Source organism: Dromiciops gliroides, chromosome 4 (assembly GCF_019393635.1).
Source record: "Dromiciops gliroides isolate mDroGli1 chromosome 4, mDroGli1.pri, whole genome shotgun sequence".
Classification (NCBI taxonomy): Eukaryota; Metazoa; Chordata; class Mammalia; order Microbiotheria; family Microbiotheriidae; genus Dromiciops; species Dromiciops gliroides.
Genome location: NC_057864.1, coordinates 259881734 through 259894579, shown reverse-complemented (window position 1 = coordinate 259894579; position 12846 = coordinate 259881734). Strand labels below are relative to the sequence as shown.

The 12846-nt window shown below is 37.3% G+C and overlaps 1 protein-coding gene across 1 annotated transcript in view; it reads right to left on the bottom strand.

The window, feature by feature from the left end:
- CDC5L (cell division cycle 5 like) overlaps positions 1-12846 on the bottom strand; it is a 50159-nt gene that overhangs the window by 17488 nt on the left and 19825 nt on the right. The window contains exons 8-13 of the mRNA XM_043964040.1: positions 11562-11750; positions 8862-9010; positions 7827-7989; positions 3582-3746; positions 2732-2812; positions 1657-1902 (exon numbers count right to left, since the gene is read on the bottom strand). Coding sequence (XP_043819975.1) covers positions 1657-1902; positions 2732-2812; positions 3582-3746; positions 7827-7989; positions 8862-9010; positions 11562-11750 — 993 coding nt within the window. The remainder of the gene's footprint in view (positions 1-1656; positions 1903-2731; positions 2813-3581; positions 3747-7826; positions 7990-8861; positions 9011-11561; positions 11751-12846) is intronic.

The following is a 12846-nucleotide window of genomic DNA, read 5'->3' as shown; positions in this document are numbered from 1 at the left end:
TGACCCAACTCTCATCCTCATTTACTTACAAAACAGTGATTCAAAGTAAAACAGCATTTAGAGTAAAAGTAACTGGAATCAATTCCTTGATCCAAATCTATGCTTAGAATGCCACTTAAGCCTTTTCATTTTAAGTAATTATAAGGAAAGACTCTGTGACATGATGTTTCTAACTGAAAAGACAAAGAAAATAAAGATTATCTGCAGTGTGACTGAAAGAAAGTGTTTAAAATTTTTCATTTCTTTCTAGGTTTCAAATTGTACCTAAAGCTTAAATATTTGGGGTTAGGGAAAGAAAGTTCAGGCGTAAATGCACTAGCAACTAAATGGTCCACTGCTTCCCCACAGGGTTGGGAAGCAACTACTAGCTACCGCTAGTAATCAGTGAACTACAAGGTGGGTCAAAAGCCACAGTGTTTGAATAACTTCTTGGAAATTATTTTTTCTTTATTTTTTGCCATTTACAAGATCTGATTTTTCACAGTAATATAAATTCATTTCCTACATACACTGTATATGATGCTATAGTATTGTAAATTAAAAACAAAAAAAAAAAAGGAGTTATTAAATATTGAAATCCTGTCATGACTTTTGGCCCACCCTGTACTAGTAAACACTAAACACTAGGGAAAATGCTGTCTAACTAGTATCATCCTTCTCCAGCTAGGAAACCAACTGGATTTTCTTGGCATTCTAAGAAGCTGTCACTCCTAACAATGGCTACTATGTCAAACCAAGAAAAACAAGGAAAAATATAATGAAGGAAAGAGGAAAGGAATAAATAGACAAGATTTATCCAAGCAAGACAAAAAAAATTATCTTCAAAATGGATAGAGAGAAGAAATTTGAGTAAATAAAATTACAAAACCTCTGAATTAGTGAAGAATGAACTAAAGAATATTTCCACGTGCTTACCTTACCCATCACTCTGAATTAGTAACATTTTCTTGAAAGCCAAGTAGCAGTACCATCAAAGTCTAGTAACCATGGCAGCCATGATGAAGAACACAGCCACATCCATCATGGTGATCTTTTATCACCTACCACACTAGTGAAGCCCAGAATTTGAAAATCATACCAACAAAGTCATTATGTTATCTGGTAAAACTGCTACTCCCAAAGACAGTAAATTTTCTTATATTTTGTGAGAACATTTGAGTTTTCTCATCTCCTTGGCCAAAAACACCTAGTTTAAAAAAAAGTTTTAAGAAACTCACTAGCCCAATTCTATAGTCTTTATTCTAACAAAGGGTAGGAAAATAACTGAACCAAAAAAAGCTCCTAAATGTGATCATGAATACCAAGCAGTCTACATCACAAAACAACTTTCTCTTTATGCTCATAAGAATACATAGTTTCTGGGGCAGCTAGGTGGCGTGGGGCAGCTAGGTGGCGCAGTAGATAGAGCACCGGCCCTGAAGTCAGGAGTACCTGAGTTCAAAAGCTGACCTCAGACACTTAACACTTACTAGCTGTGTGACCCTGAGCAAGTCACTTAACCCCAATTGCCTCACTAAAAAAAAAAAAAAAAGAATACATAGGTTCTGAATGAATTTTTAAATTGTTGGCCAGTGTGTAATAATGATCAAAATTCATCCATGAGACACAGGATATAATTTGTAACCCTGATATAAAAATATTCCAGTTAAGCCATACCTTCTTCAGTTCCTCTTTGGAGAATTTCTCATAGGGGTTGTGTTCTAGGTAAGTTATGTGCTCAGTACTATTACTTCCAAATCCTAGAGTTTTCCCTTTTTTATTTCCAGCTTGTTCTCCATAAGGATGATGTAGAAGATCATAATGAAGCATTGTGATCATCTCTTTTTTAATTAGTTCTTCACTTTTCTGTAGGTCTGTTAGTGGTGGTTCTACATTTAAGGGTCTTAGGATAGTTTCATTTACCTAAAATTTTAAAAATAAAGGAATAAATTGACTAAACAAAGTCAAATATCAAATATTACGCAAGTTTATAAAGAAATATTAATGCTGCTATTGTTCTAGCAGAAATCAAGCAACAAATGCTTCCAAATTTTAAAGCATTTCTTTACTTGTATAAATAACTTCTGAATACCACTGAAATATATTATAACCCTAAGTCAATAAAGCACTGTTAAAATTTCTTAATCCTATAATACAAAAATGTATATGAAAGTAGATAAAATTATAGCCAAGTAAAAGCATCAACTGTGTGAAAAAAATTAATATTTACATTAAAAGACATTAATTCATTCAATAAGGACTTACTATCCACCAACCACTGTGTAGGCACCAGGATTACAAAGACATAAAATGAAATATTTTGCTACCCTCAAGGAACTTATACTCTCCTGGGAGAAAACAACATGTATACAGAACATTTAATACAAAATAAATACCAAGTAATTTCCAGAGCTTATATTCCCTTAGGGAAAAAAATATGCAAAGAAAATTTATGACAAAATATATTCAAATTAACTATCAAGTAATTTCCAGGGGAGGACAGAGAATAGCAATTGCAGCAATCCTGTGAAAAGAAACACCAGAAGTGATCTTTGAAAGAAGGAAGAATGCTATACAGCACAGATGAGGGAGTCAGTCTACACAAAGACAAAGAGATTAGGTCATGAGATGAGAACAGTCAAAGATGGCTCTAAGGTTAAGAACCTGGATGCTTCAAAAGATGGTGGCACCTGCAGAAGAAACAGTTTAAGTTAGGAAGAGAGAAATATTCAGGTACTTTCAAAATTCTTACTTCTGAAGGTCTTGGCAGATCCTTCTGAACAGCCTTGTGCATTCGTTTTAATTCCTTTACACGTTCTGCATCTCGGATAGCCTAGAACATTTAAAAATACCCATTAATTCAAATATACAATTATGTGACATTTCCTAATAAATGTGAATTGAAAAGAATCACCTGTTAAGAGACTTACTTTGCTTCTAATCTCTAAAGCTTTAGAAAGCATAATGAGTTTGAAGTAAGGAGATCTCTACCACTTTCTCTTGAGACAATAAAACCATAGGAATCAAACATCTCCATGGATGTTCCACATTTTTGAGACTAAGGATACGCTACCATTGTCTAGAACATTTCCCAGACTATAAGAAGTCTTCCATCTATTAAACATCCTTTTCCTTCCTGAACAACAACAACAAAAAATTCTAATCTTTCAGGAAGTCGACTTGATCCTTTCCATTGTCCTCTTCTCTTTCACCTTAAAAAAATCTTTAAACTGAACCACTATTTTCTCTTCAGACAACAAAGCCATAGGAATCAAACCACATCTCCAATATCAACCCCAATCAAAATGCAGTTCCTTAAGAGATAAAGTGTGAGCAAAATACCATTCATAAAGATCCATTTCAGTTTCTAAAATGAAATGATACATCAGAGTAGATAGGGGCTTTCATCATAAGACTAGATTACCCAAAATTCCATAAAACAGAGATGAGAAAAGATTGAAAGATATGATTTTCTATTATTTTCATTCCCATCCAAACTCCCTGAGGAAAAGGCTAAATCCCAGTTATCCAACATGAGGCCAAGGGACTTCCTAACCTGGGGAATGCTGGTTACAAACTTCATTTTCTTACACAAATGTTACCTGCTTTCGAGCATCTACATCAGCAGCATCTTCTATATAAGTTTCATCGATCTCACGGTCTTCTAGCTCCTTCTCAGCATTTTCTGGTAAAACAATCTCAAAGTCGTTCTTGGGAGCAGGGAGGCCCATCAACCCTAAACGAAGATGCTCACGAGATTCTCTCTCCTGTGGAAAATAAATGAGACCTTTTGAAGTCCTACATGGATCAGTAAACAATTAGATTCAGTGTGAGTTTCTCCCCAATAGAATAATTTACTCAATGAGTAGGGATCTCCAACCTCTTAAGGATGTCCTTAGTTAGAACGTCCTGTATGTCATTTGTACAGAGATGATAATGGAACCCATAGGAGTGGATATGGTTACCAAGTGAAAATTGCAGAGAGGAGAGAGGGAAGGAAATGGGAAAGGCTAGAGTCCAGGACAGCCTTGAATACAATCACAGTTTAGGGGCAGCACAGAGTGCAAAGAACACCATAGAACAATATCCTTTATAGTACTACCATGCTATGGAGAGCTGTCAAATATGAAACATTATCTGAATATTGAATGAAAATTTAATATTAATAAATTATTCACAGGATAAAACTAATGAATTATATTAAAGAAGGAAAACTACTTCATATCTCTTAGCTGGAAAGATTAGAGCTAAGGTATGGTGAGATTGTAATTTTTAAAAGTCTCTCATAGTTAGCACTTAAGACAAAGCAGAGATATAAAAGGAAAACAACTTTGTTAAATTAATGTGATCAAGATGAGATGTAAATTAATAGTCTCCTAATTCAAAGTACACCAATATTACAACATTTCTAAATTCATTCTGTGGCATCAGAAGTAATCAGCTGATAAGCAGGTACAAGTAAGGTATAACAGACTGCAAAGGGGACCTAACTAAAGAAATAATCAAATGAACTTTGAAGACAGGGTTGGAAACTATGTATGTGTAAGTGTGTGTGTGTGTGTGTGTGTGTGTGTGTGTGTGAGAGAGAGAGAGAGAGAGAGAGAGAGAGAGTCAATAAACATTTATTAACCACCTATTATGTACCAAGTGAAGATACAAAGAAAGGCAAAAGACAATCCCTTCCCTCAAGGTGCTTACAATCTTTTTTTTTTGGGGGGGGGGGAGAAGACAATTGGGGTTAAGTGACATGCCCAGGGTCACAGAGCTAGTAAGTGTCAAGTGGCTGGGGCCAGATTTGAACTCAGGTCCTCCTGAATCCAGGGCCAGTGCTCTATCCACTGTGCCACCTAGCTGCCCCATGGTGCTTACAATCTAATGGGGGAGACAACATGCATACAACTACGTACAAACAAGCTATATACAGGATAAGTTGGAAATAATAGATAAAATGAAGACACTAGAATTAAGGGGGATTAGGAAAGGCTTCCTTTAGAAGGTGAGATTTTAGCCAGTGTCGCAGGATCACAGTAGGAAGTGGGTGGTGAGGAAGTAAGGTATAAGAAAGGTAGGGGAGGTGTTGGGGGTGGGGGGGTGGGGGTTGGGAGGCATACCAGGTTATAAAAGGCCCTGAATGGCAAATAGAAGATTTTATATTTGATCCTAGAGGTGAATCACTGGAGTTTATTCGATAGAGAAATCAGACATGGTCAAATCGGTACTTCAGGAAGATCACTTTGACATCTGATTGGGGAGACAAGAGAGGGGCAGGCCAACTGACTAGCAGGCTACCATAATAGTTCAGGTGTGAGATAATGAGAACTTGTACCACAAAGGAGGCAGCGTGAGAGAAGAGAAGGGGGCATATTTGAGAGAAGTTACAAAAGAAAAAATCGACAGGCCTTAGCCACAGATTGAATATGAGGGAAAGAGAATAAGGAGTAAAGGATGCCTCCCCTAGGCTGTGAGCCTGGGCAACCGACAGAACAGTGGCACCTTCAACAGTAATCAGCAATTTAGGAAGAAGGGAGGGTTTTGGGGGGAAAGATAAGTTCCATTTGGGACATCATAAGTTTAATTTGTCTATAAGACGTCCAATCCAAGATGTCCAATATGTAGGACATGCAAGACCAGAGGCCAGCAAATAGGTTACGGCTGGATGGGTAGATCTGAGAATCAACAACACAGAAATGATCATTGGATCCATAGGAGTTTTAAGATCTGGTAAAATCACCAAGTAAAATACTACAGAGGGCAAAAAGGGCCCAGGACAGCAACCTGTGGAGCATCCATGGTTAGCAGATCTGACCTGGATGAAGATCCAACAAAGAAGACCAAGAAGGAATGATCAGATAGTAGGAAGAGAACCAGGAGGGAGCGGTGTCCCAAAAATCTAGAGAAAAGAGAGTATCAAGAAAAGAGTGAACAACAGTATCAAAGACTACAGAGACAATAATACTTGGCAATTAAAAGATCATTAGTAAAGGGCAGCTAGATGGCACAGTAGATAGAGCACCGGCCCTGGAGTCAGGAATACCTGAGTTCAAATCCGACCTCAGACACTTAACACTTACTAGCTGTGTGACCCTGGGCAAGTCACTTAACCCCAATTGCCTCACCAAAAAAACAAAAACAAAAAACAAAAAAAAGGTCATTAGTAACTTTGGAGAGAAAAGTTTCAGTTAAATGATGAGAATAAAAGCCAGATTGTAGAGAGGTAAGAAGACAATGAGAGGAGAGAACACAGAAGCACTTAATGTAGATGGTCTTCTCAAAGAGATTATTCACAAGAGGCAGAAGAAATATGGCACAAATAGCCCAGCCCAAGTCACTGCTCTGCCATGTTCAGCCCTGCTTGGGTTGATTGGGAAATAGTTTCAGTTGAACGATGAGAACAGAATTCAAAGTACAGAACCTTAGGAGAATGAGAAGGAAGTGAAGGCTTTCTCAAGGAATTTAACCACAAAAAGTAAAGAAAATATGGACAATACATTGTTAGTGGGGATGGATAGATCAAGTGAGGGTTTTTTTGAGTATGAGGGAGACATAGGCAAATTGGTAGACAGGAGGGGAGCAGCCAGGAGACAGGGAGAGATTGAAGATAAGTGAAAGTGGGGATGATGGAGGGGGTGATCTATTAGAGAAGATGAGATAGAATGAAATCGCCTGTGCATGTAGAGGAGTTTGTCCCGGCAAGGAGAAGGGCCACCTCTTCATGTGAGACATGGGTGAATGAGAAGATAGTGGCAGAAGGCATCTGGGTGATGTGAAATGAGACAAGAGGAGGAGCTCTTGGCAGATGGTCTCAAAAAAAATATATGGCAAGGTTCTCAGTTTAAAGGGGAGGAGGAAGAGAACTATGGAGGGATTTGAGGAGAGATGAAAAGGTTTGAAAGAGCCTATGTGATGAATGGGATAGTAAAACAATTAGGGAGATACAAAAAGATTACCTAACCATAGTGTTGAGGTTATGTAACCTAAATTGTAGTCAACCCACTCAGCTTTTTTCAATAGTACATGTGTAGGAGCGAAGGCAGAAGATGGTGAGAGTGATCCAAGGCTGAGACTTGACAGAGCAAGTTGGCAATAAGGGAAAAGGGGGTACAAGAGAAGACCCTGAGTGTTATTTTGCATCGCAGAAACAGAGACTCTAGCTTTTAAAATTTCTGCACTGCATGTCATAAAGTAACCAAAAAAATATCATAGCTCTCATCAGTAAATATTAAGACAATACAACCCAATAGTCAAGCTAATATTATTTCAAGATTGGGCCTCTTCCTAAAAGTATTAAATACAGGGGCAGCTAGGTGGTTCAGTGGATAAAGCTCTAGTCCTGGATTCAGAAGGACCTGAGTTCAAATCTGACCTCAAACACTTGACACTTACTAGCTGTGTGACCCTGGGCAAGTCACTTAACCCTCATTGCACTGCCCCCCCCCAAAAGAGTATTAAATACAGAAACAGAGAAAACAAGACAACTATGCAATATAACAAATGAGAAGACAAGAAAATGAATTTAAACAAAACAAAGCAGCCAAGAATAGAGTAGATAAAAGGTAAAGTGAAATCCAATCCAAGAAAGTATATCGTTATCCACAAGCATTTGTTGTACTACTGAAGTTTAAAAAAAAAAAAAGATGACGTTGTTCCTGTTCCCTCAGAACATTTTTCCTCTCTGGTTTCTAAGTGTAGATTTTGAAATATATTTAACAAGATTTGGGAAAAAGAAAAATGTCCTATTTTACAAGTTTATCCAAAACTTAGTACTCATAAACACCAAAAGATGAAAGAGGATGAAAGACAGAAGATGAAAATAAAAAAGATAAAAACAGAATCTGTTTGTTTCTTACCATCTGTTTCACATATGAGGGGTCACTGTAATCTGCCAATCCCTCTTCAGGATTTATGTTTAGTTTGTCCCTTAGAGGAGTTCTGCCTGGGGTAGTGCCAACAACTGGTTTAGGAGTCATTCCACCTCGAGGAGTCAACCCTTCGGCTCCATGAGAAGGAGTCCTGCAAAATTAAAAAACACAAGAAATACCACAACCTCATATTGGTAGTGCTTTCAAAGTTCTTTCCCATATAGTATTTCATAGGAAAAAGGAGAGAAGAGAGAAAAATCAAGTTTCCCTTCTCAGTGCTAAACCAGACCTACAGAAAAATAAAAGGAATAAAAGCTGAGTTATATGATTAAAATCACCATTTCCATCTTTAAATTCTAATTAACAGCTTAAGGAAAGTTTTTAAAACAAAAAGAAAGGAAAATTTATACTAACAGTTACTCCAAAAATGCAACATGTTATAAGTCTCTGGCAGAAAACCTTACATTCCCTGAAAATGAGGGTATTATTCACTGCCCTTACAATCTTTAGTTGGGGAGACAAAGATGCACATATGAAAAAGGGGAAACACTTTATCTACTGAAATGCACCAGAGGTACATGAGTTTTTTGGGTAATTCACCAAACAACTCTTCCACTTTAGTGGCTACAAGAACAGGATAAAACACTCTAATTAAAGTCGGGGGGGGGGGGGAAGGGGGGAGGGGGTGTATTTATGCATTCAGTGAGTACAGAAACAGGTAAGATAAAAGCTAAATGGGGGGGGGGGGGGCAGCTAGATGGCGCAGTGGATAGAGCACCGGCCCTGGAGTCAGGAGTACCTGAGTTCAAATCTGGCCTCAGACACTTAACACTTACTAGCTGTGTGACCCTGGGCAAGTCACTTAACCCCCAACTGCCTCACTAAAAAAAAAAAAAAAAAAAAGCTAAATGGGGTTATTTTCATTTTGTCTATCTCAATAAAACAAACAAATCATCTAATCCCCAGGATGAAGGGTTTTGTTTTTTTCCATTATAAACTTGCCCTGTGGTGCACTTACTGTACCTGAATGGGGTAGACAGAACTGTGTTTGGCGTCTGAATGATCTGTCGTTGAGGAGTCACACCAGAGAAGTCACTCTCATGCAATGGTGTATTAAGACCACCTTTCAGTGGGGTGTCCACATTGGTAAGAGCCATCAAGTTCTGTGCTTCCTATTTAACAAGAAGTTTAAATAAGCATGTTTCAAATGGACATTTTAAGCAATATGAAGACCCTTTAGAAGAGACATACTTATATGATGCATACCACCATGTTAACATTATTATTATTGAAAAGAACAATTCCATCAATCTCTTCTTACCTGAAACAAAGAGAAATTAAGACTCTTGGGATGACAGTGTTAAGTCTTTCAATATTTTCTTTCAATCTCCTACATACCAATCAGAAATTTTTACAAAAACATTTTATCTTTTAAGTCATGCTTTTGTGACCCCAACCTATAATAACCACTGGCCAAAACCTTTACTAGTTGCCAGTTTTGCCAGTCCACTTTGTAAAGATGTAAACATAATTCGAGCATCCTCGTGAGTCTGAACTAAATTAGAAGATCCACATTTTATTCCTTGTTGTGGCTTTCTTTATTTTACCACTCTTTTTCGACTACTATCAAACAGCTAACAACATCCTTTTACTACAGTCCAGTCAAAGTGGTCTCCTTGCTGTTCCTCAACAGCCCATCTCCAATCTAGAAGTCTTTGCTCCAGGCTGTTCCTCCTTCCTAGAAGACACTTCCATATCACCTCTAACTCTCAGAATCCCTTGTTTTCTTCAAGACCACTCTAGACAGGAAGCCATCCCTGAATCATCCAGCAATTAGTTCCCTCTTTCCCAAAATTACTTTCTACCTACTTTGTATAGCTTCTTCATGTACTTATGGGCATGTCTCCCTGATAGGATGTCAGCTCCTTGAGAACAAGGAGCACATCATTTCTGTCTTTGTATCCCTGCACTTACCAGTGACTGGAACACAGTAGACATTTAATAAGTACTGGTGGATTAATAAATTTTTAAAAGTTTCAACAAGTCTGATAATTTTCTACCATCCTCACTTTATAGATAATCATGCTGGATATCAATTTGCAATCTGTGTAAGTTGTTTAATCAATTCTACCCAAATCAATAAGCATTTACTGTCTACCATGGACTAGGTAAAACACAGACACAGAAATAAAAATGTAAGTGCCTGTGCATAAGAAGTTTGCTTTCGATTAGGTGAAACAACATATACATGAAAACTAAATAGAAAAAAAGGTACAAAGCAAAGTCTGGAGAGAGGACACTAGCAAACAGGAGGACTGAGAGAGGCCTCCTTTAAGAAGGCAGCACCTGGGCTTTAAGGGAAGCTCAAGAGTCTATGAGGTTTGCAAACTTAAGATTCCTTAGACTCATCATTGCACTTTTCATTTTGTAAAAATGACCAAAACTTAGCAGACATCTACAACCTCCATAAACATTCTTGTGTTATGAAAACAATCTCTTTTTGAGTGGCCATGGATCTCATTAACAGTTTTCAGAGTTTAATGAAATCAGCACAAAAGCATCTGCAAAGAACATGATCATAGCATATGTATGTGAGCCAATGGGCCGCAGGAGGCCTTTTAAGGATGGAATCTGCTCCACTAAGTCTTGCTCTCAATTAAATGTTTATTTGTAATAATGATAATTTTTTTAAAAAACAAGGGAATCGGGGGTGGCTAGGTGGCCCTGGATTCAGCAGTACCTGAGTTCAAATCCAGCCTCAGACACTTGACACTTACTAGCTGTGTGACCCTAGGCAAGTCACTTAACCCCCATTGCCCCGCAAAAAAAAACAAAAAAAACAAAAAAAAGACAATCTTGAATTTTCTATGCCTCTATATGACTAAAGATATGATCTGCTATAAAGTATCATCAATGAAACAATACTTTTTTCTTCTCATATTTTCATCAAAGATATCCTCAAAATGTACACATACCCTTTCATCATAACAACTAAAAGAAATATTATCCCCAACTTTACAGATTCTTCTAAGATTCAAAATGGTTAAGTAACTTTGCAAACGTCATCCCACTAAAAAAAAAAGGGTGGCCAAAGACTTGAAGCTAGTGCTCCTAACTCCTGGCCCATATTCCCAACCCTCTACTGCCTCTCTTCTTCAAAGCCACAAACTCTACAAATGGTCAGCTAAAACTACTGGACAAAAACTATCAGTCTAGATGTTCTTAAAGTACTAAAATAAGTTGTAACCATTCAAAACACATAGCTGACTCAAGGTTTTCATTCATATACTTTAAGCAAAACGGATTAAAGGAATGACAATCAAAGAGGTGTTTCTCTTTTAGAAAGTAAAATTGAAATTAAAATAATTAATCTTCTTTTAGTTTGAATTAAACAAGAGGCAAATGTCTATTAAACTGTGATCTCAAAAACCCAATCTCAAGCTATTTGCACTAAAAGACAGTATTTTTTAAAAACAACTAAAGTGGGGGCAGCTAGGTGGCGCAGTGAATAAACCCTGGATTCAGGAGGACCTGAGTTCAAATTTAGCCTCAGACACTTGACACTTACTAGCTGTGTGACCCTGGGAAAGTCACTTAACCCTCATTGCCCTGCAAAAACAATAACAGCAACAACAACAAAACCAAAGTATCATGCTCTATTTCATGATGTCATAAAACTACCTTACATTATTACACTGCATGGTATAGAGTAAATGTGTTCACCTGCAGGATTCGATCTTGGGCAGCTGGAGTTTTGGGTGTCCTCAGAGCAATACTATTGTTGGTGACATTATACTCAGACAAAAGAGTACTGGAAGCAGAATTCATTATACCAGATTCCTCTGCTGTTTGACGTGCAATTTCACTTGCTTGGCCAACTTTTACAACTTCCTGAAGTTCTGCATCCGAAATCTAAAAGGAAGTAATCAACAATCTAAGTAATATTATAATCCCAAAAGTCAAACAGCTTGAAATTTTCAAGTATTAGTTCTAGAAGGAAACATGGAAGCAAACAGGATATTTTATTTTTTCTTTATGTCTTTTTTAAAAATTGCAAATAACTTAGAATTTATGGGTTTATGCAGATTTTTATTTTATTTGAATATAAATGTTATTGATTGTTCCTAAACTTACAGTAAGTTTTTAAATTTAGCTCTAAAGTTTTCAAATGATAACCGTCTCAAAATGCTTAATACGTTAATATACTTATACTCATATATAAAGTTTTAAAGTTATCTAGTCCAACAACTCTTTCATTTCATAGATGGGGAAACTAAGACTGAGAGAAATAAGATGACTTGGACAATCACCCAACTAGTTAATAGTAAAGACAGTATTAAAACCTAGAGGTCTTTATAATTAGCCTGAGTACTGCTAGGTAGTCCTCTTTCCATTATTCCAGACTAAAGTATTATTAATTTGCCAAGTGAGGACTTTTTTTTAAATCCTGAGAATCAAGTGAAAAAAATATACACAAGACTAGGGCTAACTGGGTTAAAGAATCTTCAGAAATAAAGGTCTATTTTTCAGTAACAGCAATTACAAAGTCATTTCATCAAAACTGAAATGCTAATGCATTCCAAGAAAAGAACCACTTGTAAAGCCTCATAATGAATAACGCTACTAATAGTAACTCACCCTTATCCACTGCATAGATTTAGAGTTGGATAGAACCTTAAAGGCCATCTGGTATAAGACGAGTAACCGAGGCCCAGAAAGGCAAAGTGATTTGTCCCATGTTGCCTAGATATTAAGTAGCAGCATCCATATTTAAACCCATCCCCTCTGATGCCAAAGACAGCACTCTTTCCACCGCATCACACTAAAACATGACAAAGTCAATTCAAGTTCCTGTAGGCAGCCCAGAAAACTCATGTGTGCCTTGACCTTAGGCATATTTCTTTGTGACCAACAGCCTCCTTCAGAGGCCAGCTATGAAGGTTCAGAATCCGAAGCTGCTATAGGAAGACGCAGAAACAAAGAGAGTCAAAGCTGGGATCGGAAGGGC